This window comes from Peromyscus californicus, unplaced genomic scaffold (genome assembly GCF_007827085.1).
Source record: "Peromyscus californicus insignis strain IS unplaced genomic scaffold, ASM782708v3 Scaffold_23__1_contigs__length_62951481, whole genome shotgun sequence".
In the NCBI taxonomy this organism is placed as follows: domain Eukaryota; kingdom Metazoa; phylum Chordata; class Mammalia; order Rodentia; family Cricetidae; genus Peromyscus; species Peromyscus californicus.
The window spans coordinates 5,516,126-5,543,814 of record NW_026294534.1 but is presented as its reverse complement, the minus strand read 5'-3'; the positions used below and the strand labels follow the sequence as shown (position 1 = coordinate 5,543,814).

The 27,689-nt window shown below is 46.0% G+C and overlaps 1 protein-coding gene across 1 annotated transcript in view; it reads right to left on the bottom strand.

The window, feature by feature from the left end:
* Positions 1 to 7,284: 7,284 nt before the first annotated feature.
* Myo16 (myosin XVI) overlaps positions 7,285 to 27,689 on the bottom strand; it is a 394,847-nt gene continuing 374,442 nt past the window's right edge. The window contains 1 exon segment of the mRNA XM_052751634.1: positions 7,285 to 8,671. Within this exon segment, the coding sequence (XP_052607594.1) occupies positions 8,444 to 8,671 (228 nt within the window). The 3' untranslated portion in view covers positions 7,285 to 8,443.

Genomic DNA, 27,689 nt, shown 5'->3' with positions numbered 1-27,689 from the left:
ATTCCGCCAGTTAATTTAGAAGATGTGATGAAACTCATCTGTATGTCGAACCCGTATTTTATACCTGCCTATGTTGGCATGACCACTTCCTTCAGTGAGAGGTCTTAAGGGTAGCAGAGAAACCAGGTGGTCTGGCACTCACAGCAAAGGGTCAGTTTGCTTGAACCGTCCAACGCTAGCCCTTTGAGACACTATTCCCGTAGGACTGGGTTCTGAAAGTCTTTTGTTTTCTCTTACCAACATCTTCCTTAGCCTCCATCTTCCAGGGATGTTCTTTGTTTCCCGGGTTGTCTATCTGAGATGTTCTCTGTGCCCAGGACTCCTGTGGATGCCTATCCCCATCTTCCCTGGGGGAGCATGCAGGACTTCTCTACCACTGACCAGAATTTAGTAACTCCAGCCTTTCTTAGCTTCCAGTCAGTCTACTCTGAGGGCACAGAAAACACACTGAATAAATAATTGTGCAAGATAAGCATCTGTCAAATACTAATAAATACTGCAGACAAAAAGCAATGCTACAAAGGCAGGGGCATGGATAGACCTACAAGGCTGATTGGAATGGTCAGCGGATTGGCGGATTATCTTGGCAAGATTAAAAAAGGACCTGGAAGTTAGCAGAGGAGAGTCTGAAATCAACTGCTGCTTCCAGGGAGCTGCCCACAGAACTGTGGGGTTCTGATGGGGGTTCCTGCTTTGGGAGACTCTGGTTGCCTGGTATGAGGCATAGCCATGGAGTTAGGGTTTTTGAGTTTCTGGTCTAAGAAACAGTTTTAGCAGCATGTTCCCCAGAGAGGGTATGTGCTCTGGGCCTCAGCTGAGGCAGAAATGGCTTCATGAGGAAAGAAAAAACCAGTGTGCCTTAGCATCAGGGATTGGGGATCAAAGGTTCGAGAGGTCTTTGAATTTTCAGGGTAATTAGCTCCTTCCAACTCATTCCAGTTTTGGGGTATCTCATTTTCATTACCACTGGCCTTATCTTAAGAAGCTGACTTTTGAGCCCAGCAGCCTTCTGGATGTAGGAAACAAGATGTTCCAGAGGTTGGTGTTCCCTGGCATCCCACTTAATAGTGTCAACAGAGGATAAGAAGCCTAAGCTTGTCTCTCTACCCTTATGATTTTCAAGACAGTTGGGAACAGCCAGACCTCCCTGACGACACTGTCTTCCTTCGTGCCGTGCTTGTCTATGACAGCTGCTGAAGACCCCGGCCAACCTTTCCCTCAGTGGCTACTCTGTTTCCCCAAACCAGAGACTAATTTAAGGTCCATGTTCTTCACTGGATCCCATGGACTCATGAGAGCCTACATTACATTCATACCTAGGGCAGGCAGTTCCAAGGCCTGAGAGTCTTGTATCCGGGATACCGCTGGTTCCTATTACCATGTTCAAGCAAGCTCCTGTGAAGAAATACCTTGGGCCAGGCTGTGTAGTTTCAATGGAATAATAAATGGCAGGCTATGGAGGAGCTCAGTAGAGCTTGAAGGAAAGCCTCTTAACTCAACAGAGGTGGTCTGTTGTAGGGATGCGGAATACCATCAGGAAGACATCTACGGAGCAGGAAGCCCATCTCTAGAGCAACCTCCCCTCTGTCTGGCTGGAGAGCTGTCACCCAAATTATCTGCCAAGTCAACACGGAACTCTATGTCTGTCGGCCTTGATTGTCTCTTTCCCTGGCCATAGACTCTTCTCGTGTTAAGTCGTTGGGTCTCCTCTCCAGGACGTGGTGACACTCCACTCTGTCCTGCCTCTTGAGTTTGAGGCAGCTGCATTTTCTGCTGCACTTACATGTGTCGCCACCTTATGGAATGGGGGGAAGGTGTAGCTGGGCTTCATTTTCCTTAGGAGATGAGATGAGGGTGGAGAGATCCTTGATCCATCACAGGAAGAGACTTGGAGGGCTCTGGATACCTGGTGTCCTACTCTGTCCTGGATGCTGTAACCAAACACCATAGGCTGGGTGATGTATACACAGAAGTGTACTAAGTGTACTACTCACGGTTCTGGAGTCCAAGGTGAAGGATGCAAGTGAGTCTGTTGCCTTCTGAGGGTGTTATGATGGATGCACTGAGCCTGGATGCCTGCATCTGTACACCATAGAAAGAACATGGAGCCTCCTTCTTGATAACATCACTAACTCCACTCATGAGGCAGGACCTTTAGGGATTGGCCGTCTCTCAAAGAGATTGCCTCTACATACAGTATTAGGTTTCAACTTATGAACTGGGGAGGGAGGCAGGGCACTGATATTTAGACCATAGAATGGGGTGTCAGCTTTCTGGGAGAGCACTTACCCGCACTGTCTCTGTTGCAGAAAATGGGAGATGCCTGGGGTTGCACGCTCATCTGAGGCAACACCTTCAGGAGGTCCCAGAGCCTCTGTGCCTCCATGGGTGGCAGCTCTTCTTCATCCATCCAGGACACGGTTTGCAACCCCATTGTCCTCATCACCTCTGTTTAGGAAGATATTCCCCCTACAGTTTCCTGTTCATCGAAACTCCTATATAATAATGTAAATATTAAAATCCCACCTGTCTTCAGAGATTTGGGATGGGACAGGCTTCTGTAAGTGCTAGAGTCTATACCCTGGAAACTATCCCTCACTTGCCCATGTATCCATCAGTTTATTCAGCCATTAATGATGGAAAGATAGCCACTGTGTGCCAAGGACCATCCTGAAGTCTAGGGAAGATGGGATTTCATAAGTCCTTTCAGTTTTGAGGGGATGACAGAAATTATGATACCAGTGGACAGGTACTGTGGGGAAGGCATATGAAAACTTAGAATGTTCTCATTCTGGAATGTACTGCATGCTGAGAAACATTCAGATTTTTGCCCGCCCTTTGATCCTTGTGTTCCAGTACAAATGTGATCTTAGAAAATTCTTCATGACTCCTTTAAGAAAAAAAATCAGTATTTTCTTTAGATTTTTATAGTACCCTATATTTCACCTTCATCAAACTTGGCGATGCTGCTCGAGACATGATTATGTGTGGAGTGACCTTTGTAGGGAGTGAACTTTGGAGCATTTCTCCTGCCCACTGCAACAGGACCTTCGAGGAGCTGGAAATGCATCTACCGGACAAGGAGACCCAGTACCAATGTCCCGTGTGCAGAAGGGAACTTCAGAAAGACATGCAGATTGAAATCAGTACACCTGTTTTAGGTGTCACAGAGACTTTCTGTGTAATGGCCGCTCAGCTCGTGAGAGCGGCAGCAGCTCCCCAACAGCAGAAGCAGAAGGAGCCCTGGCGTTCTAGCCTCACGACTGTTCAGAAGTTAGTCTGGTCATAGCAAGATGATCTTACTGAACATGTTCATGGAAGTTCCACTGTGGGGTCCCGCTGTGGGAGTCTGCTTCTCCAGGCACCACGTGAGCTGCTCTGTCCCAGTGAAGTACAATGTGTCCCCCAAAATAGGCTCAACGTCTTCTCAGCACACAGAAGGACCGATGCTCGGCAAATAATGACTACATATCATGGACTCTCAGCTCCTTTGTGTCTTAAATCTTAAAGATCAAAAACTCAAATTGAACTTGGTGTTAGTCTGTTTTTCTGTGGAGCTTTGGCCCTTCTTTAGAATATATCAATAATCTCATTCTCTTTTATTTCTTTAGACATTATGCACTAAATGGTAACATCAGGGGACATTCTCTTTCATTTCTTTAGACATTATGCACCAAATGGTAACATCAGGTGAATGTGAGGCTGCTAGCTGCCTTCTTTGAAGCAGTCCATATTCCCTGGGGCTTTGGAGAAAGACAAGGCAGTACATGTGCCTGGGGGTGGGGGTTGGGATGGGTGGAGGTTGCAATGGCTAAACTCAAAGGCAGTGTGAACATGGGGGGCATCCCCATTACACCTCAACAATGGGATGAATGCATTACTTATTCATCTTGAATTAGTTTCCTGTAAGAAACTCCTACCATTGAGATGTCCCGGTTCACTGCATAAAACCCAGATGACAGTCCTCTGGTGTTGGAGCACACACACGTGACATTTAAGTATAAATACACTTCAAAAACCCTGGAGAATGATCTGAGAAATTAAAACAGATGACAGATGTATGATAGGCTTCTAATAAAACTCACCCTTTGAAAATATCATCTTTAAAGTTTACAACGCAGGCTGGATTTTAGAGAAATTTGTGGGAACCATCACAATGGAACCTCGCAGGGGTCTGAAGAACTTAGGCAAAGTGGCAGAAGTATAAAAGTGATTCTTTCCAGGCTGAATCTTGGCTCCCACAGTGCTCTGTCATCTGAGGAGATCATTGTCACACACAGGGACACCTTGCAGAGCAAGCCATTGTTCACTGCGGAATTTATGTGATAGTCATTGCCTATGAATGGGAGGCAAGAGAAAGAGTGAGGTGGAGGGGCTGGGTTGAGGCTTCTGAGACGCGAATTTCCCATCCTGCACTGTGCAGCCCTGTGTGTGCCCCTAGACACAGTTTGAAAGATGAAATAAGTTTACACTGAAATTTACCTGGAACACAGTTTTCGTTTTCCTCCCTGGCCAATTTAAGAATGCTTTCAATGAGACTTGAAATCAAATCCATTAACTCCTTGTCAAAAACTTTCTGCTGAAAGTTGGTGGGCTGGGCCACTGTGGGGCATCAGATGTGTGTGTGTGCGTGTGTGTGTGTGTGTGTGTGTGTGTGTGTGTGTGTGTGTGTGTGTGTTCCCATGTGCATGTTGAGGCCAGAGGTCAGCCTTTTGTGCTGTTTCTTTGCGGTGCCCACCATTTTTCCCTTTCTTTTTGTTCATGATCTTTTACCTAGTTAGGCTGGGCTATGTGACCAGTGAGACCCAGGGACCTCCCAATCTCTGTTTCCTCAGGACTTGGGTTGTGATCATACACCACCATACTAAACTTCTTTCACACAAGTCCTGGGCACTTGAACACAAGTCCTCGTGCTTCTGTGGTAAACACATTACCTACTGATCCACTTCCCCATCCCCCAACCCTGGGGCTTGTATGGACACAGGACTTGAGTTTGATACCCACCTGGAATCTGACAGCCAGAGTTCTGGCAGAACTCTAGCCATCATGCTAAGCTAGGAAATTTGTAATATATTATTTTTGTCCAAACAAAGTAATTAATATTTCTGCGTGAAGTCCTTTCACCAATCTTGGATTTTAATTGGTTGTTACTTTTATTGAGTAGATTTATATAATCATAATTCTACTAAATCAGATACCACTACTTAAGAATAGTAATGAGGTATTTTTTTCCACTCTGGAAAATATGTTTTAAGTCATCTTAACTCAATATAAACATTTTGATAGTAGTTTTTAGAGGTCCCTCATAAATAACGTTTAAAAAAAAAGAAATAGAGTAGGTAGTGTTTGAACATAGCATCATAATTCTTACCAATTATATTGTTAAACATAAGGTTGCAGGTCTAATAATATATCATAATTCATACCTTATGGTCTGGTGGCAATTAAAATGCCATCTTTCTTTGCAACCATGTGTAACTGAACATTGCTTTTGTGAAATAATGGTCAGGGCTTGATTATTCAGAACGCTGTCTCTGTTGACTTACTTACGGCATTACCCTCATTACAGAGCTCTACTGAGGACTTGCAATGCACACGAAGTGCTGGACTTGATCTCAGTTATTATGGCTAGTAATTATGGATATTATGGGGCCAGTGCTGGTGACTGTGCCATCCCCCTACCGTGTGAGTTCTGTAGTCTCAATTACACACACAGCAATGAATGCACAGGGCCACTTCTCTCCATAGTCAAGAAACAGACAGCCAAGCACAGATGGCCTCACGCTGATGGAGGAGTTGGTGATTACAGTCTACAAGGGGTTGGCTTCTGGCCTCTGAAGGTCAACCAGTGGCCTCTGGAGAGACCGAATAGTTCATACTTTGTGATACCCACACTACTGCAGTGGTTGAGCTTCTCAGGTTGTTCAGGTCTCTAGGCTCATGGACCCATCTTCATGTAAGGTCTCCCTACAATGGCCTTGTAGCATAATCTCACACAGTTGTGTGTCTGAAAAAAGTCACCTACACTGAAGGTTTTACAGCTATACTTAAAAGTAAGGAGTTGACAATGTCGGGAGGTCATGTCATAGTGCCGTGCTGGAACTATAGAGACGAAAGGCGATATTTGGAGGGACGTCTTTAAAACTCATACCTGTGATTTTGGTATTAATGTAAGAGTGACCTTCTGGGTGTCCGTCAGTGCCACTGAGCCTCTGAGCGTTCTCCAAGTTGACAGACTGTAGCTGAGACCTTAGTGTGACAGCAGGAGGAAGTGGACCTTTGAGGGGTGACAAGGTCCTGAGAACAGAGACAGTGACCCTGTGATAGACACCCCAGCAGCCTTGTTCCCTCTCTCCCTTTTCTCTACCACGAGAACAGATGTTGAGAAGATGGCAATCTTCAAACCAGCCACTGCCCCTCACCAGACATCAGCTCTCAAGGTAGCCCAGAGCTTGGCCTTTCTGGTAAACACCAAGAGCTCTGAGAATAGGTGTTTTCTAGTCCATTTCCTTAGGGTAACTTTCTGGACAGCCCAAACCAGACAGTTCATTTTAGTAATAGCATCCACACAGTCTGAGTGCTGCACACAGGAGCAGTGCTGGTGGTTTATGGTCTGCTCTGTGTGGGGAGCCATTCAAGCTTCCGATTCGACCCAGATCATCGAGAGTTTCCAATATACCAGGGCTGGTGGAGGCCAAAGATGTCTAGTCAGTAAAGAGCAAGCTCATCCCTAGCCCGCGGGCTGGATTCAGAGAGACAGAAGTGAAGCAATGATAGGGGGCTGGCTGGATCTGGCCAGTGGCAAACTGAGCACCTCCTTGACTTTTGGAGGGCAATGGGGTGAGTCATGATATTTCATTCTGCCTGTTCTGATGTCCTGGAGGAACTGTGGTCCCCAGGTGAACTAATTCTTAGATGCAATATGTGATCTCTCCTGGAGCGTTCCTTTCAAGAGCCAAGCCACCAATCCAGAGCTCCCATCTCAACGGCCCCCTTTATTGCAGGGCCAGCTGTATCCAGAGCCCTGAACAGGTCTCAGGGGGGTCAGTTCTAGGTTGCTTGCTGTGGCTCTGCTCTGCGACTCACTTCTAGATTTTTTTTTTTTATTTAAGCACCGTGCACTCCCTTTGTTCAAGCAGGTGTCTCCCGAAGCTTGCAAATGGCTGCAGAGACCAGAACATGAAAGAAGTTTGGATAGAGGTGCTCCATTGCTCCTACATAGCTGACCAAGAGACAGGAATTCCCAGAAGATGGCACTGACCACAAATGACTGAAACAACAGAACACGGTTGCACCCTTTTATTGGCACAGTAGCTCTGTAACGGCTGAAATGAATAAAGTGGTCCAAGTGGCGGGAGACGGTGGCAGGTGGCTGGTGGAGCCACTGCTGCTCGGGACTCACTGACAGTGGGCAGAAAGACAGGGAGAAGGAAGGCCATCGCACGCACGCACGCACGCACGCACGCACGCACGCAGCGGGTGGGGCGCACAGCGAGGGAATCATGCAGTGTTCCCAGGGAGGGCAGGACTCTGCTCCATCCCATGAGGTTCAGCCTGCTTAACGCTACCGCTGAGTCTTGTGTCCCCAGCTAGGAACCTGAAGCCATATGTTTTGATCCATAAACATCCTGTCATCTATGTCGAGCTCAGGAGTTGAGTGGGGATGAAGCTTAACCGACCGACGAATGCAAAGCCACATGTGTTCAAGGGAAACGCTGGGTGCGGGAAAGGGCAGAAGAACATGAAATAGAAACTCTAGTTCTCAACCTGCATTCCTGCAAGGGTCCCCTAAAGCCAAGGCAACACACAGTCCCCAGGCCTTGAGGGGCTTTGGGTTAAAAATAAGTATGTGGAATTAAAAAAGAAAAAATCCCTAGAAATGATGTTTTAAAATCTGCATTTGGAAGAAAGGGAACACACCGGGTGCATAAAGTTATAAAACACAGTAATAAACATGTAAAACAATCATCGGGTTTGTGATTCTAAAGACACACAAACATCTACAAAGAAATGAATCATACATCCTATGCGCTGCACCGTGTGAAAGCCACTGGTGGGGTAGCGGCTAGTGTGGAGTGTCCTAGAAACAGCTGCCTGGAGGACCTCTTCCCACTGCTCTGCCCTCCTACCGCCTCTGCATACCTCCTCAGCTCTCTAGCTATCTGGGAGCAGTGTGGCCCTAAAATTCAGTGTGCTACCAAGAAATGGAGAAGGAACCAACACACACACAGAGGCACGCACACACACAGGCACACACACACACACACACACACACACACACACACGCACATACATACACACAGGAGGTCTTGGGTAGTTATCATTAGTGTCCTGTGCTTTTGTGGAGATGCCTGGAGAAGAGGCCTCAGGCATCAGAGGGCAGCCTCTTGCCCTGTTCCTGCAGTCACTAGATAGCTCAGTCATGTGGCCACAGGCTCGGTTGTCAGATGCTGCTGTCCCAGAGTTGGGAAGGCAGCCTGGTGCAGGAGCCCCCCTCGGGCTTCTTTAGGAGCGTGGGCTTCTTGCAGGGTGGCGGTGGTGGCGCCCGGGGCTCCGGGTGCTGCAGGGCATCCTGCCAGCCTTCTCTGGCCTCGCAGAGCTTCCTCCTCCAGTCCAGCAGCTCCTGCAGAGCCACGCTTTCATTCTCAGAGAGCCTCAGCTGATGGATGGCCTGCAGCAGAAGAGAAGAGGCAAGGTCGCTGCAGATGTGGTGACTGAGCTGAGGGCAGCGGGATCTATGACAGAAGTGCCAGGGGGTGAAGGGCCAGGCTGGGCCGCAAAGAGTCAGTGGCTTCCAAACCTCCAGCGGCAAGACCACCAGAAATGGTATGGACCCCGGGGGCCAGAAATAGTCATCAGGAGGACTACAGAACAGTTCTCATGGACTGCCCCTCCCAACGGTACGAGCAGCAGCAGCAGCAGCAGCAGCAGCAGCAACTTGCCCTGCATTCCCTGAGTTCCCCAACACTCCTGTGCCAGCTTGCATTTTCTCATGAATTCTGCTCTGAATTTGCTTCTAGAAAAAAAAAAAAAAAAAGACTATTCAAGCGTTACCACGCTGCAGGAGCCCCTCGCCCATCTGCACGCACAATGGACAGGCACACAGGACTAGCAGGGTGACACGCCCCACCTCAACCATATACTCAGAACAGCTGTTAGAGCTGGGCCATGCTGATGTTGAAACCGTTCCCACACATGGCTGTCATAAGAGCGAGGCACTCACACGCCGCTTGCTGGAGGGAGGCTAGCTGTGGCTGAGAACACACTTGCCACCTGCTGCGGTCTCCAGCCACAGTCTCTGTGTTTGGACAACGAAGCGGAGTCTTCTGTCTAGGCACTGGGTGCTCTCTCAGAGGCCGAGCCCTCTAACACAGGCACAGCCCCTGCCTGTGGAGGACAGCCCCTGACAGGCAACGGCATTAGCTGCTTCCACGTGGTTTACCATGGTTCCTGAAAGCTGCCCCAGCTTCAGCCGGAGCACAACGGGGAAGAAGGTCCTCTTGCTAGGGGAGTCTCTTTTCTGCCAGTGGCTGGAGATCTATTAGGCGGATCATTACGGGCACCATGCTCTGGCTATTCTAACATGAAAAAAAAAAAAATTCTTAAAAAGAATGAGATACTAGAAGCCAGAGGGGGAGTGCTGGGGGACAGCTGGGAGAAAACTCAGAGATGGTTCACCCCATCCCAGGCCCCCAAAGGCTGTGCACCACTTCCATCTTATCACGACTTCTGGTTAAACCGGAGAGCAGAATCCAGTAGGACACACAATGTGACTCTGACACGCAGAACGTCGCCTAGAAAGACCGGGGCCTTGCCGGCGGTCCTTATCCAATCCTGAACCCACACCCGAGGGAGCTGTGCACCCATCGAAGGTCAGATCCGTATTCAGAGTCCTTATCAGCAAAAGGGATTTCCTAAATGAGCGGATCTCACGTAGGAAATGATCATCAAGGTGGCTGCAGCACCTCGGTGTGGACACCTCTGGGCTCCTGGGCTCCTAGGACTGTCTCGTCCCCACCACACCCTCAACACATCTGGAGAAAAGGTCTCCAAAGCAGGAGGGACCCTTAGTATTTTTGTAGGTCTCCAGGATGACCTGTACAGAGCATAATTCTACAGATGATGTCCATGGAAGGCAGACTGCTTCTACCCACCATGGAATGAACCAATAAAGTGGGACTTTGGGGAATGCACAGAGTTTATTCAGCTAATAAATGTTATGGAGGGCTAACTTGTGCAGGCAACTTTCTGTGAACCAGCCTCCTCCTATGAGTTCTAAAGAGTTGGTGCTTTGTGGATGAGGACACCGAAACACGTCACTCGGAAAAGGTGGCTTCAGAGCCTGTGTTCTAAGGTGTGACTTTGTCCAGCTTGTCATTTAACATTGCTGTCCAGACTCTTAGTGAAGGGGGTGCTAGGGTCTCCTATTCTAGACTCATCTCCTTTGGCTAAGTGTGAGACACCAATGTGACTCTTCATGAGTGCATTTTATTGCTCAGCTCCCCTCCACTAGTGTGGGAGTCCACTGAGGCCATTCTCCTGTGCTCTGTACATGTGCAGCATCCTCACACGAGCTCCTTTGCTCACATTCAGCATGTAGCGTCGAGGAGGGACAGTCACTTTTCTTTAGGAGTGTGGTCACTGCTACCTTTCCCCATCATCCCCAGTGGATGATCTCAAGCCCGTTCACGCACATGGGCAGCTCTACCTGGACTGAATGGGTTAAGACAGACAGACAGACAAACACATAAATGAATGAAGAAAACATGTAAGAGAAGGACACATAGTTAGAGGGAGATGTGATGGGGGATTCTGGATTCTCAGGGGAGTGGAAGGAGGGGATTGAGAGGCAGATATGATCAAGATACATTGTATACATGTGTGTATGAAAATTTCAAGGAATAAATAAAAGATTTAAAAAACTAAAGGAAAAAACACACTTATATTCAGAGGTACTACAATGAGAGTAGATACTTACTCCCTAACAGAAATACAGGAAGTCCGAGAGCAGGGAAACATGGATAGTGTTTTTGAGAGTCAACCCAATGGAGAGACAGCCTTCAGAACTCAGAGTGAAATAAAGACGTCACACAAACAAAAATGTCCTCAGAGATCTTGTGTTAACAGAAACACAAAAGGAAGGTTTCTCTTTATATAGGAAGAAAGTGATCTCAGATGGGAAAAAAGCAAAATTGAAGGCTCAGGAACACTGTAATTAGCAAGCCTACAGGTAAACATCAATTAGGCACTTGGACTGTCTCCTAGACTGTAAGTCACACACAAAACACAAGGGTCTGCCAACAGTAACTGCACAAGCCTGAGGGATGGAGGAAAGGTTAAAGCCTTGGTTCTGGAAATGTCAAGAAAGCAATAGAAGCAATAAAATATGCTAGAATGTAATGAGTCAAGCATGCATATCTCATCCTCCAGTCAAACCAGGAAAGTAGTGGTTCTCAGCCTTCCCAATGCTGCGACCCTTTAATACAGTTCTTCACGCTGTGCTGACCCCCAACCATAAAATTATCTCCTCACTACTTTGTAGCTGTAATTTTACTACTGTTACGAATCGTAATGCAAATACCTGATGGGCAGGACACCTGATATGGGATCCTTAGAGGGGTCATGACCACAGGTTGAGAACTACCGCAAAGGACCGGAAACAGTGTTGAAGCTAGGAACGACAACAAAAGAAAGCAAGTAACAAATGCCCAGTTTATCTATGAGGAAGCCAGGTAAGGCAAGGTTGTGACGGAGGAGACATGTTCCTAACAAAGAGTCAAATTCAAAACCCCAACCAAAGGACCCTCGTATCCACTCAGCAGATGGCTTCGGGCTCCCCAGTGGTTGTGCCTCTTTCTCTCTGTGCCAGGCACAAACCCCCGTCTGCATTTCCACTACAGTGTGAGCTCCTTTCAGCATTTTCTATGACAGCCAAAGAGTGGCCAGATGTCAAACCTCCGAAAGGAGCAGCTTTGAAGTCGGCACCACACACCAAAGCACGCAGGTGCCAGTCTCCTGGTGACTCTAGGTAGCTGCCGATACCAATGAGACTTGTTAGGAGGGAAGTTGACAGAAAATGTCCCAAATCTCCAGCTTGAGTCATGGTGTCTTATCCTGTGAGTTCCTATGCGTGTGTTCATGTGTGCATAATTGTGTGCAGACAAGAGTATGAGTGCGTGTGTGTATGTGTGTGTGTGTGTGTGTGTGTGTGTGTGTGTGTGTGTGTGTGTAGGTTATAGAGCAACCTCGGACACTGCTTCTCAGACACCATCTCCTTTGTTTTTCAAGGCAGAGTCGCTCATTGGTCAGGAGCTTGCTAAGGAGGCTAGACAACCCCGCAGACTCACTTGTATCTGTCTTCCCATTGCTGCGATTGCAAGAAGGTGCCGTTTATAGGAGTTTTCATTTGTTTGTTTGTTTTTAATGTCGGTTCTGGTGCTGAACTCAGTCCCTTATGTCTGCACAGTAAGCACTCACTGACTGAGCAATATCCCCAGTCTTTGCTTTTTTTGTGTGGGGGCAGGGGTTCTCTCTTTTGAGAGCTTTGCTGCATTTACTAAAAATACTCAAATTCCCAAGTACATTATAAAATGTGAAGCTCTTGCACACAAACCATTAGCAAGGCCTTCCTTAATGAGGGTGTCGATGGTTTGAATACTGAGGAGAGTCCAGAGGAACATTATCTTGAAGTCAACAGGCTTTCAGTGGTTCCCCAATAAGTGAAAATCTGACTGATACTTTTGATAATCAGCTGGAGCTCAGAATAAAGCCTTTCTTGGGAGAATACCACAGAACATTCCTTAGATTCTATTTTGGAGATTAGTAGCGATTGAGAGAAATTTATTAGGCATAAAAGGAGAGCTGGCAGAACTGCATAAAAGGGATTCCAGAGTGCCAGCATTATCGTTCTTCATTAAAAAATAAGCTTGGTCACAGGTATGTCTAAACGGCAGTTAGGCATTCTGAAAGCCATTTGACACAGAGGGATTTCAAGACTATGGTCTTCAGAGGCTTGCCCCCAAAGGAAATCACTCTGGGGCTAATAAGATTTAATCTGCTTCATTTAGATCTATTAAATTTATTAGATTGCAAAACCCACGTGTCATGGTCTCATAGGCGATAAAAGGGCTTTGGTGTCTCAGACTAACAAGCCAGGGCTGTTCTGTCCAGGAGAGCATAAACAAGAAGCATTTTGAGTACCACCCAGTGTCATAGAAATACCCACACCACTGTCTGCTCACTTTTGCAATCTTCCGTTCTATCGGTAACAAAAAACACACATCGATTCTTTAACTGCCGTTTGATATTTCCCGGATAAACTGAATGTTATCATTAAAAGGGAAAGCTGATTTTGGTAACAAAAGTATCATTTGGCTTCTGAAATCGAATCATTTCTTTTTAAAGAGAGGAAAAAAAAACCACAGGAGGTCGGGGTGCTGTCATATCTGAGCAGGGTCAGCTGGCTTCACATGAAGTGTAATTCATCCATTTAAGACAGAAGTCCCCCTTCCTCATCTGCCCCTCTGGAAGGTTGCACAGAACTGTCATTAGCATTTGCAGGCAGGAGGCAACCCTTACACTGAGGCATAAAAGGTACCCCCTCTTTTTTAAACCTTTGGAGCACTTGGGCCAGTCCTGGGCTCTATAAACATAACACATGCCCTGATTTAAGGGAATGCCATGGATGCCTTACCATGACACCCACAACACAGACAGATCAGCTAAGCAAGGGAGATCTGTTTACTAGAACTCAGTTTTTAACCATGTGCCTTGGTTAAAAGGTACCTTGGTAGAAGGTTTGCAGAGAGTCTGGGGTTTTACGGGGATGATCAGCTGAGCAACTAGGAAAGGGAACTAACACAGAAGGGGGTTTTCCTGGAAGGGTGGGGGACCTCTAAGTCTGTGTACATATGTTGTCGTAGTGATCCTGGACTCCACTCTTTACAGGCATCGTGATATGCACAGGTATGCACATCGCTACATAAAATCTCTATCCATTTGGCTCATTTTGCAGCTATGAACTAAACAAATTTACAGATCAAGTAGCATAAAAGCCTACAGAAAGCTTAAGATTCATGACACTCAGGTAGAGAATGTGTCTAGCCCAGTCACTGCTGAAACCAGGACCGTGGAGGGGTTGACAGAAACATGCACAGTTTCTATCAGCTTGGTCATTCCTGCCATGGCACATGACCTCCACAGCTGCTTTCTATGTGTGGTACAGGGCCGCCCTGCCTCTCAACTGTCACTGAGGTTCGCCTGGAGAAACGGAATGCATTGACTCCTTCCACCTATCTACTCTGCAAGACCATATAGATTACTTGTATTGATTTTCTTTTACATGAAGTAGAAAGATGACAAAAATCCACAGAAGAACGTGTTCAAACAATGCAAAGCATGATTGCAATCCTTTAAAAAAAAAATCACGAACATATGCAAACATTTTACCATGAGGACTCCTGAGCACGCAACCGCTGTTCAGAACCACTGTGTTTAAGAGTTGTTCGAGGGGGCTGGAGAGAAAGCTCAGCTTGGCTGGTCAGAGCCCTTGCTGCTCTTGCATAGGACCCAGGTTCAGTTCCCAACATTCACTTGGTAGCTCACAACTGCCTGTAACTCCAGTTCCGTGGCATTCTGAGGAGGTAGGCAGCAGGCATGCATGTGGTGCACAGACATGCATGTAGACAAAACCCTTACACACATGAAAGAATAATCAAGTGTTTTAAAAGAGTTGCTTCAATTGCTCATAAAAACATGCTTATAGTAATTTTATCTGATGCCTAAAATTAAAACAGGAAAACGGCTCTCGCCCTTTCACTCTCTGCCTGTGCCATCTTTCCTTGGCTGAAAGTCACATTTGAGACTGTCATAAACGACCTCACCTAACTCATACTTACATTGTGACTCCAGCATGGCTCCATATCTAGAGAGTGTCTCTTTCATAGCAAAGGAGGAGCTTTGGTCCATTTCCTAGGGCCATTTGCTGGGAGAAGTCCTTTCCTTGGATGTTATTTGATTTGGGCATCAAGATTCTTTTGGGAATTCTAGGGAACTTTTATCAAGTCAAAGGAGGTAGCAAATGTCAAGACTCTACAGCCGCTCTATGCTCACGCCCCATTTTCACAAGTCACCTGTGCATGGCGCTCACCCATCCCTCTCCCAGTTCTTACTGGTTAAATGATGGTGAGCTATACTGTGACCAAGCTCTAGGGCCAGAGGCAACATCCAGCCCGGTCTCTACTCTCCAGAGGGTGGTTCTTCAGGCCATGCTGCCCACTCAATACCAACTCCACATCCACCATGGGAGGTACCCTATCATGATAAATTTCACTTGTGGGTTCATTTTTAAGAAAAAGACAAGGAATTTTGTCTTCGTCCGTCTCCATCTTCTCTATGGAAGATGGTAGAGGTCTACAATGTCAAGCAATGCCAGGCTCACCTTGTCACACTGAAAGCATTATTATTCTGGGACGCTTCTCACAGCCTACAGACTCAGATGAGACTCTTTCACACACGGAAAGGCCTGGGAACTTACTTAAAATGTGCTGCTGGGAAGCCCCAGGGATGTAGGTGGCCTTCCAGCCCCAGCTCGCTGTGCACTCAATCACGCCCACCCAGATGAGTTTGAATAGCCAGTGGGTGGGGTCCTGGGGTCAGAGGGCACTGAGAGACCTTCTGCTGCCAAAGAATAAGGAGACTTCAGCCACATGGATACAGTATGGCTCTTGGTTTGAATGCCTTCATAAACCAAATTCTTTGGTAGAAGATTCTATAAGATACCTGAAAACTGTTCTGTGATTTTCAGATTTAATATTCCAGAGATCCAAAGACTTTGACAGCTCTTCTAATTTAGTTGTGAGAGGGTCACATGTCACAGTGCATAGAGAGTCATAGAAATCAGATCCATCAGATCCAAGAGGCTTATTTCACAACAAGCAGTATGAGCAGAGCCACCAGGAGACAGCTTTTGTGACCAGCACCCTCCTGTGAGGTCACACCACCTGACTCCACCCAGGTTCATCCACAGCAACACTAAATACTGTGCTCTGTTCCTAAGGAGAGCTCCTGTAAGGAGGACACGAAGCCATGTGCGCTCAGAGACCTCTGTCTCTACAAGCCCCTGATACACCACGTAGATATGGAGACAGCCAAGGTGCAAAGCCACTAACCAGCTCCTGAGGCTGCTTTTCCTCCAGTAAAGTCCCTTTCTCACAAGGTCTGTACCAGGAAGATCTCTTGACAGAACCAACGATCCTTATTAAAGAATTGTGCAGCCCAGAGCACGCAGCTGGGGAGAAAGGCCATGGTTTCCCTATGTTTTCAGAGAGGCTGGGTGATTTCGTGTGCAGAATTGAGATAGCGGCATAGTTTCTGCCCCCCTTGCTCAGACTGCAGAGTCTCCCATGCTGCCCCACAACGAGGAAATAATGGACTAGAAAAGATTAAGACAGTACTTGCTACAGTGATATGAAGATGAGGCTCACGCTTATTTTTTCTTTTAAAATATTTATTTAATCTTATGTATATGTGTGTATTTGCATAAGTTTATGTGTACCATGCTCATGCAAGAGCTCAAGGAGACAGGAAATGGGTGTCAGATCCCTTGGAACTGGAGTTGCAGAGTGTGAGCCGACCCATGGGTACTGGGAACTGAAATCAGGTCCTCCACAAGAGCAACAAATACACTTAACCATGGAGCCACCTCTCCAGCCCGTGTTCTTTCTCATGAGTGAGATTTACAGCGACACCGGTGGTTAGAAAAACAGCGACCCTGACCCTAAATGGAAGCACACGGGTCTCAGGCCTTGGGAGGCAGAAGCACACAGGGTCTCAGGGGTCTCAGGCCTTGGGAGGCCTGGTACTCTGCATCACCTTCCAACAGCTTCCTGCCATGCTATTAACAGAACTCTACAGGGCGAACTGGTTAGATTGCTCATGTCTCCCAGACTTCTGATAGATGTGAACTCCTTTGGACAAAGCTAATTATTCCCAGTGAGTAACTGGTGCCCCGGATTTTACCTTAAGTCTTTCATTTCAAGGATAAAAATAATCTTTGTAAATAATTCAGATGTGAAGCCATATTGCTGCTCATTTATCACAGAATTGGTTTTTCTATTGACTATTTACCCAAAGGTGAAAGAGGCCTGTGCTGACATTTATGGAAATTGAAAGAGGGGCCGTGCCCTGGGTGTCCAAATGCTAAAGATTAGTGTTTAAGATCGGATGCAAATCTTATTTCTATTCGCTGCTAACAAGACACTGGAAAAAAGAAAATCAGGAAACAAAATGTGAAAAGTAGACTATAAAATCAGGTATGCTTAAAGTGAATCTTAAAGATGTGACCTAAAACAGATGGGACCCAAGACAAAGCCCATATTTGTTCCGCTGTTACTTCTTGTTGGGTTCTGACCTGTCCTGCTATCTGGCTGGCTTGGGAAGGCTACGGAGCTCAGGCTGGTCTCCAACACACCATCTTCTTTCCCCAGCCTCCCAAGCAGTTGAGGTTGTAAGTGTGAGCTACCATGCCCCATTGGAAAGCCTGTGGTTATTGGAGTGTGTCTGTCTCTATTTCTTAAAGTATAAAACAAAACAAACAAACAAACGAAATAAAAAAAAAGTCTCTTAAAGTAGAAATAGTGTTTGTGATTTGGTCTGAACAAAGTTGGTCCCTCCTAATTCGGGAAAAGTTGCCTGTGCGTCAATCCAGAGACATTTACATTTGAGATATAGTTCCTTTGTGGTCTCAGGTTTAAACACAGGGGGAGATATTCCCTGTAAGGTACACTGAGGTTTTACTGACACCAAGCATGGCTGTTTCTAGACCTTAGGAGTAGGTTCCTCCTTCCACATCTGGATGAGGTGATTTCCTGAAAAAGCAAGAACTATTCTTACTGGTAATAATTAGCATCATAAAAAAACACCTGCTGTGATTTCAATAGACATTTGTTTGCATTTGTTGCTGATTTTCTGCTATCAATTTAAAGGGTTTGAAGAAAAAGAAATGCCTGTATGTTTCTTTATGTCAATTGAAAGTGATGAAACCCAGGACTGTGGATAGAGTTTGATGATCCCACAAGTGTGAGGATCTGAGCTCCAATCCCTAGGACCCACTCAAAACCTGGAGAGGTGTAGAGTGTGCCCTGTATACTCAGCTAATGGAAGGCATCCCTGAGGGCAAGCTGGCTGGTTAGATGGGCCAACTGGTGAGCTCTGGGCTCAACTGAGACTCTGACTCAGTACATAAGGTGAAGAGCAAGCTTCCTTGTCAGACTGTCTTTGGATTGCCAACCCACAAATAATGACATAGAGGCTTATTATTAATTATGAGAGCTCAGTCTATAGCTTAGGCTTGTTCCTAACTAGCTCTTATAACTTAAACTAACCCATTTCTATTAATCTACATGCTATCACGTGGGTTTTCACCTTCCTTTCATTCTGTATGTTCGACTCCCTCTGCGTCTCCTTGGCATCTCCTTTGTACCTCGATTATCTCCTCCTACTTCCTTTCTTTGCCCGGAAGTCCCACCCATACCTCCTGCCTAGCTATTGGTCATTCAGTTCTTTATTAAACAAGTCATAGCAATGCCTTTTCACACAGTGTACAAATATCCCACAACAGAGAGCAACTGAGGAAACCCCGCCATTGTCAACTTTCGTGATCCACCCCATACATGCAGGGAATGCACCCATATCCACACACACATGTTCACCTACACATGGGGCCATACACACACACACACACACACACACACACACACACACACACACAAAAGAAGAGAAAGTGACGAAACAATTATCTACGGTGGATGGCACAGGCCTAGCGAATATTTACAGTAACGGCCTGTTACTGTTAAATGACTTGGACCCGGGGAGCTGATGGAAACGTTTAAAATCTGTTAGACTGGAAACACAAAAAAGCAAAAGTATGTTAAAACCCCCTTTCCCACATTTTCTTGGAATGATAAGAGAATCGTTACAAGTCAAAGGGAGCCTGACTGAGGACAGTTAATCCACATCTCCCCTCCAAGCCTGGCATGCTCACAATCCCCCACAGCATTGCCCTCCTTCCCCTGCCTAAAACATTAGGCCTCTGTGCTGGAGCCTATCAGAAGGTACCAGAAGTTTTGGATGCACAGATTCTTGTCTTGTCCTCCTCTTTTCTCATATTTCAGTTCAGACACAGAGACGCAAACCATCCCTCGATTTTGTTTCTATACCCTGCCATGGTGCCTGTTTGCACAGAAACCAACACCCACGCCTGATGAAATCCCTGCGTCCCGGGCCTGTCTCCGTGTGTCAGGTCCACATTATTATTATTCTAGGAACCACCCGCAAGCACTGGGGAAAAGCTGGTTAAATATTGTTAGCACCTTTCACAGGCTAAGGAATTCATCATTAGATGCTAAAGCCACTCGGCTATAAGTGTAAAGTGAGAATGTAAACTCAGATACACAGGGTGTCATCGACCTTCCAAGGCTCTAGTGGCATTGTCTTCTAAGAGGTTTCCCTTTTCATCCATCAGTTGACAGATAGATTTAAGTCTTTGTGAAAATGGAAGGAACTGTAGTTTATTCTGTAAGAATAACTAGTTTAAGAATAAACTTAGTGGCCAAACACCCTAATTGTCGTGCTAGAAACCCCATCCAACTACTGAGGGATCTGGATGCAGAGATCCATGGCTAGGCCCTGGGTGGATCTCTGGGAGTCCAATTAGCGAGAATGAGGAGGGTTTATATGAGCGAGAATTGTTGAGACCAAGGTTGGATAAAGCACAGGGACAAATAGCCAAACGAATGGAAACACATGAACTATGAACCAATGGCTGAGGGGCCCCCAACTGGATCAGGCCCTCCGAATGGGTGAGACAGTTGATTGGCTTGATCTGTTTGGGAGGCATCCAGGCAGTGGGACCGGGTCCTGTGCTCATTGCATGAGTTGGCTGTTTGAAACCTGGGGCCTATGCAGGATCGCTTGGCTCGGCCTGGGAGGAGGGAACTGGACCTACTTGGACTGAGTCTACCAGGTTGATCTCAGTTTGCGGGGAAGGCTTTGCCCTGGAGGAAATGGGAATGGGGGGCGGGCTGGGGGGAAGGTGAGGGGGGCGGGAGGGGGGAGAACAAGGGAATCCGTGGCTGATATGTAGAACTGAATTGTATTGCAAAATAAAAATAAAAAAATAAAAAAAAAAGAATAAACTTTGGAGAAGTCTGTATCCTTCTGTAAGAATGGACTTAAAAGCACCAAGCATGATCTATCTCCCTCCAGATGCCTCATGAAAAAACAACAGAGTAAACACACAGATGAATTTGACGAGTCAAGGTGTGTGGAGGAAGCACATGGAGACATTTCAAGGTATCTTATCATTCAACAATAATTTATCAGGGCTAGAGAGACACCTTAGTAGTTAAGAGTGCATACAACTCTTAGAGAGAACCCGATTTGGTTTCCAGCAACTGTGTCAGGGGGTTCACCACCATCTAAACGTCATCTCCAGAAGACCAAAGTCCCCGCGTTCCAAAGACACTAACACTCACATGCACATAGCCATACACATACACATAACTGAAAATGAAATAGATCTTTAAAAAAAAATCCCTAATAATTTGTTCGTATAGTTACTCTTGGAACATGGATGAGCATGTGTTCTTAAGGCAACATGAAAACTGGGTTGTGGGATTTGAGCTAGACTGGAAGGACGGGAAGGTGGAGGAGTGTGAACAACAGTGCACATGTGTTGCTCACACCTATCTTCCAGTGAGGGAACCGTAGAGATGTTATAGGCCCATTCACAGTGGAAACCACATCAGATTCAGCTTCGGGGAAATAACAGAACTGTGGAGGAGGAGGTAGGGAGGTAAGGCCCAGGCAAGTGAGGGCAACCAGGACCAATCAGGCCTCCCCCACTGTCCTCAGAAGACAGAGGACAGGAGCCTAAGCCTACTTCTCCCCACCTGATGCATTAGCTGGCATCTTTACCTGCAATTTCCAAGGCACGGCTGACCAGCTTTGAGGAAAGTCAACACACAATACAGTCATTATAGGCATTTTTACAGTTAGCCTCCTTCTCCTCTCCAGGCCTGCATTATAACTGTGGGAATCCCAGCTTTCTGTAATAAAGAAGCAGGCAATCACGTCTCCTCAGCTGCCAGGCACCTGCAGCTCTGGCTCTCCTCCTCTGGATGCTCCTCCCATCAGCAGCAGACATCAGTCTTCCCAGCTGGTCTGTGCTTGCCGCAGCTTCCTGGGTCCCCTGACTCTCAGGCTCCACTCGGCCCAGACGTACCCCCGCACAGTGGTCCTGGCCTCCTCTGACACGGTTCAACTCCCCTTCTCTCTGTTGATACTGCCTTGGGTGGATTATCCACTTTACCCAAATGCTGCTTAGCACTTGTTCTCTCTGCTGGAACTGGACTTGCAGGGAGCAAGGGTATGCATTCTGCAGACCAAGGTATTCAGTGGACCAGGCCTGTGTCCAGGACAGTGGAGCCTCTGTGGACACTTGCTGGCAAATGGGTGAATGAACAAATAAATCTCTGAATATACAATTTTATGTAATCCACAATAGTACACAAACACACACACACACACAATCATGTGCCTTAAGTTGCATAATATAACATGGATAAATGCATTATGTAATTACACAATTATGATCAGTAGTAAAAATACTGCATAAGGATTCTTCTGGAACCCTTCACACCACATGACTTTTTGATCCCACCCCTTCCAGAGCTGGTAACACAGAGTGTGAGTGTCCTATTTCCTAAGTTTATTGGTGTATTTTTAACATGGGCCTAAATAAAAAAAAATATTTAATAAAGCTATGGAATATTACATCAATTTATTTGCCTTAACTCTTCTAGGACTGCCACTGGTTGACAATTAAATTGAGCTGGCAATTTATTGAGTGCTGGTGTGTGCTTTCAATACAAAAGTAATTAAAACGCATTTGGTCCTCAACAGTACCAGGCTGTATGCACACACACACACACACACACACACACACACACACACACACACCCCTCAAGAGTTACCCTTCCCAATACACACACGCACACATACACACACAGGCACACATGTGCACATTTATGAAGGAACAAAAAGCTGGCTGCATGAAGAGATCTGCATAACAGAGTCATAACCACAGCACTGCAGAGGTAACCGCCCAGTTTGCTTGGAAGGCACTCAAGGAGGCCATGTAAAGAATGAAGACATTGAAGAAGACTCGGGAAGGTCACAGTAAGCACAGGAGACATTTCTGGCAATGTTTTTAGCACTGCCCCCAGAAGCCAGTGCAAGCATGGCCTCACGCTGAAAACACAGGGAGCCACTATTTTCTGATCCGAGAAATGAAAATTATCATCACTCACATGGATCTAAGCTCAAAGCCGGAGCAGTTAGATTCCTACGTGTAAAAAGCAAAAGAGAACACCATCTTTGCAGAAAGCAAGAAGAAATTACTTTAAACCAATGACCTTGAGTTTATCAACAAACTTCCAGGGGTAGATGCCTAGAGAGGGTCAGGACATGGAAAGCCCAACACGGACACCCTCTCCAGGATTGCAATTCAACTAGAAGGAAATGCAAAAACATCCATCAGCAGAGTCAGGAAAGTAAACAAGCATGTAAATTACGGAGGGGAAGGAAAATTCAGAAGATTGAAACAAAGAGAATCCTGGACCTGATTTAAAAAGGATACTGCAGATCGAGCTTCAAGCCAACAGGAAATGATGCCAGAGCATCACCAGCATCAGTAACGCAGGGTGGCCTTGGTCAGCACTGCCAAGATGCTAGCTAGCCCTCTCCAGCACACTGTGTTTCTTTTGTTTGATGGTACTGATTGGTTTTGGTCAACTCAGTAGGAGCCACAATTGTCCAGGAAGAGGGAACCTGGACTAAGGAACTGCATCCCTCAGACTGACCTGGGGGCAAGTGTGCGGATCATTTTCTTGATTCATGACTGATGTGAGAGGGAGGCCCCTCCTGGGCTGCTGGTCCTGGATTGTATGAGGAAACAGGCTGAGTAAGCCATGGGGAGCCAGCCATAAGCAGCGTTCCTACACAGTCTGCTCTGCTTCAGTTTTTGTCTTGAGTTCCTGTTCTGATTTCCCTCAGTGGTTAGACTGACAGGGATGCATAAGCCAAAGAAACCCTTTTCTCCTCAAGTTGTTTTTGACGGAGCATTTACAACAACAGGAAGCAAACTGAGACTTTTGAAAGTAAAGTGACAAGACTGCCCAGGAAGTTTCTACGCACGCAGATCGACGGGGCCAACTATGAAGTATAAAGGTCAGGCGTGGAGTGGAGAAGGGCTGACATGATTGGCCCCAGTAGACTAAAATTTGGTACATGTCTGTTACAATCAGCAAGGCAACCACAAACACACTTACAAGGTTATGCAGGTAAGAAACCAGGAGGTCAATGGAAACAGGGGTTAAAGGTATTTCAAATCATCTAAGAGAAGCCACCACAGGGAAAGAACAAAATGAGACAAAATAAAACCAAACAACGCAGACAAACAGAAAACACACAACAGAATGGGTTCTCCTAATCAGCCCTGTCAGTAACGACAAGAGGTGTATATGGTCTGTCAGAAAACGGTCAGGCTGTGGAAAAGTAAATAAGACCCTTAGCAATGCCATGGGCAACAGCTCTGGGTTAAATGGAGGAGCACATGTACTGAGTCGTGAGATGGACGTTTTACAGGAGGGGTGTAAGTGGTAAAAGTTGGGATTGTAGTCTCACAGCCCCAATAATTCTCCTTTAAGGGTGTGACTTGTGTAGACCAGGGATTGGGTCTTGTTGAAGTTGTTTGGAAGATTCACAAGAGGAAAAGCTACACCTTCCAGACAAGAATGGGAAGCGTAATGGAGTGGTTGGCCTACTTCCAGACAAGGGGACCTCACAAGAAGGAGGGTCCTGAGTGAAAAGGAAAGGGACATCAGGGACATCGTGCTGACCCCTCATGGCCCAAACAGACCTTCTGGTACCAGAGGCAGAACCAGGAAAACAAAGGCAGGGTACACGCTGCGGCGGTTAGGGCTGCGGCGGTTAGGGCTGAAGCAGTTAGGGCTGGGCTGTGTGCTTTTGCTCAATCACAGGCAGAAAATGGGCAAAAAGACAGAGCCAAACCCTCTTGGTGGCTGGATCTGATTGCCTTTTCCAGGAGATTCTGTCTAGTCACAGCGGAGTGTACTCCCTCTTCCAGAACACTAGGAAGTTTCACCAATCCAGGCCACACCCTGGATGGAAGAACAAAGCCCAAGCAACCCGGGGAATGGGGATAATACAAGGTACATTCTCAGATCCAAAGAGGATCAGCCAGAAATCAGTAACAGACCATTAACAGGAAGTCTCTGATCATTTGGAGAGTGTACAACATTGGTCAGGAGACTGTCCCAAGAGGAATTAGAGAATACTTTCAATTGAGCAAAAGTGTGAACAAAGTCTCTGAAAGTTAACATGATGAAGTTTGGAGTGCTCAGAGGGAAATGGAGGTCATTGTCTTTTATTAGGAACATCAAAAGTAGTTAGCTGGTTAACACACACACACACACACACACACACACACACACACACACACACACACAGGGGGCGGGGGATGGTAGCTATTCAACTGATATCCAATAGATAATCCGTGGCTAGCCACTAGGCAGTCCATTAATATCAACTGACCAGGAAGGAATACAGAATAAGCAAAGTGTTTGCCACACATGAAACTGAAAAACAGCACTAGCCAGAATATGTAAAGAATTTCTTACATTTACATGATCAAGGAAACAGGAAAAGAACAGACCTGGACACACAGCTCTGAGAGCTCGTGAAAACAGTAACAACCAGGAAAATACAACTCGATTCAAGTCACACTGGTCATAGTGGCGAGAAGAAAATCATTAAAGGGAGCATCTACCAGTGTAGAACACTTTTAGGGGTAAATAAACGGGTTTGAGCATTTTAGGGAGTGAGTTAGCAATGACAGCCACAGTTAGGAGCACCCATGCAGAGAACCTCAGCCCCCCCTTTCCTGGGGCCCCCACAGCAAGCTGTTTCCCCCTTTATTAAGAATGAGAAGCATACTCCAGGTGTGTAAACCAGTGTTGTTGGTGACAGCGAAAACATGGGATGTTGTTTTTTATAGCTTTCCGTAACAAGTTGTCAAATTGTGGGCATGATCTCAGCAATTTCATGACTATCTTTACTTAAAAGCTGGGTTTGAGAGAAAGTCAAAGTGGAACAGACTGGCTCACACCTAAAACGTGGTAGCTTCTGGCCACTGAACATCACCATCTCTCTGCATCTTTGGTGAACTGAGGGCCAAGGCACAGTGTACGCCAGACGTGTACATCTGGAGGACAGAGGTGAGGACAAGTGTGACCTTTCACCTTGGGATCCCAGGTGGCCGGTAGTGAGACTGCCCTTAGGGCAGGGTCAGAGCGGTGTCCCTAGACCCTTCCTGTCCTCTCTAGTTTGTTTCCTCTGAGGTTGCTGGGAAAAGCTAAAAGTCATGTTGGGTTGGTGAGTGCAAGGGTGTGCCTGTCATCACGGGTTCCGTGGGTCAGAGGGAACATCTCAATCTCAGTGCTTTCTCATTGAGTCTACGGCTGACACTCAGGCTGAACTATCAAAAAGACAGTAACATATCAAAATGAGACAAAACATTGCAGCAACATCAATCAATCCGTCAGTCAATCAAACCAGAGAAACAGTGGCAGAGTAGTATGTGGGCGTGATGTATTTATTGATGCTGAAAGCAGGCACAATGGCGGCTGCTATTTTACGGGGACGGTAGGATTTACGGATTTAGTTTGGCAAAGTGCAGCTGCAGATGAGGACTCTGCTGACTTCAGAGTGATGCGTCACTTCTGGTCTGGCAGGAGGGATGGGTCAAGAACTCTCCTATTGATTTCTCTAAAAACAAAGCTCAGAAGCTAAAATGGCAAAATGTTAGGATGTGTCAAAGTGCTGTGTTTTAACTAGCCACTGTGCTTTAAACAAAGTAAGTTCAGAGTATTCTGTAACGACATTTAAAAAACAAATCATAAATATGGGACTGAGGATATGGGCAGTGGGAAAAGGGCTCGCTTGCATAAACATGAGGCTCTGAGTTCAGATTCCCAACACCCTCATAAGAATCAGACATGCATGGCTATGTGTGTCTGTAACTTCACAAATGACAGATGGAGACAAGTGGATTCTGGGGACATGCTGGCCATTCAGTCTACCTAAAACAGCTCTAGGTTCAGAGGGAGACCTTTACAAAAAAAAAAAAGTGCAGAGTGATATGGGAAGACACCAAAGTGACCTCTGGCTTCTCTCTATACACACCTGGATGGGTGCACCTGCGTGCACACACATGCCTACCCATACCCCAACACACACACACACACACACACACACACACACACACACACACACACACACTAATTTCTTTCACATTCCAACTAGGTACTGGGTCCTTTGGATTCAATCAATTCTCCTCCATGCTGAACTCCATCTATGACGTGAAAGTCTAGCTGGTGTTTCGAATACTGACTCCAGAGAGAGAGATCGGTTCACGATGGGAGTGACAATCCTTTGTGAGCTCCTCTAATACACTAGTCATCATGCTGCTCACATCACCTGCATCTCCTTTAAATAATCTAAAAATAACCTAGACCTGCATGCTAACAGAGCTGAAAGTCTACTCAGTTATTTTTTCTCCTCTTTTAGTTAAATATTTTAATAATTTTTAGGACTAATATTGTAATTATGTTGGCTAGGATTTATAGACCAACACAAATGTGTTCTTCTCAGGGGCATCACTGGCCTTATCCACATATGTGGCTAACCCCTTGCTCTCCATCAAGGATGATCAGCTTGCAGACACCACAAGGTCTGTTTTTCTTTGCACATGTGGTCACTCCTCTGATTTCCCATCCTTGTTCTTTTAAAAACTGTTCCTTTTTTAAAACTGAATTCACCTCGTTGGTAATAAATGATTAATATCTTAAATAAAAATACAATGAATCTTATCATATTCAGGTCACACACGAAGAACAACACAAAAATACAAAACATAGGATTTATTTTTTTTTCTTCAAATTTCTACTTATCTAAGCAGGGCATGGCCTGCCCCTGAGGAAAACCCTGCCATTTCACTCAAACTATCAAAGTAATTTACTGTCTTCATTTCTCACACACAACGTGTAAGTCATGAGTGTAGAATACTGATTCCCTGAAAGCTGGGGTGTGGGAAGGCCTCTCCTAGTCTACATATCCTCCTGCTTATGCCTCAGATAAATAGATAATTAGACTGACACAGACAGACAGATAGATAATAAGAAAACTGATGATAAATATACAAACAGATAGATAGATGATAGACAGACAGAGGACAAGATGATGAGGACAGACAGGTAGGCAGCTTCTTTTGTAAGAATTAACTAGTTTCTGGTCTGTGTCACGGGCTTTAGAGGCACCCTGATGCTTAAACCGAACATATCTACATATCTTTATTTCACCCGACAGTTCGTTTCAATTCTGTGCTAGAACAGTTTCCAGCAGTCCGTACCACAAATATAATGAATAGAGAAAGCAAACACTGGATTTATTTAGTGCCTGCTATTCTTCATGTTGTTGATGCATGACATTACAAAAAGGTTTCTTTGATGGTTCAGTAAAACAAACCACGTAACAATTTGCTCCTTGGC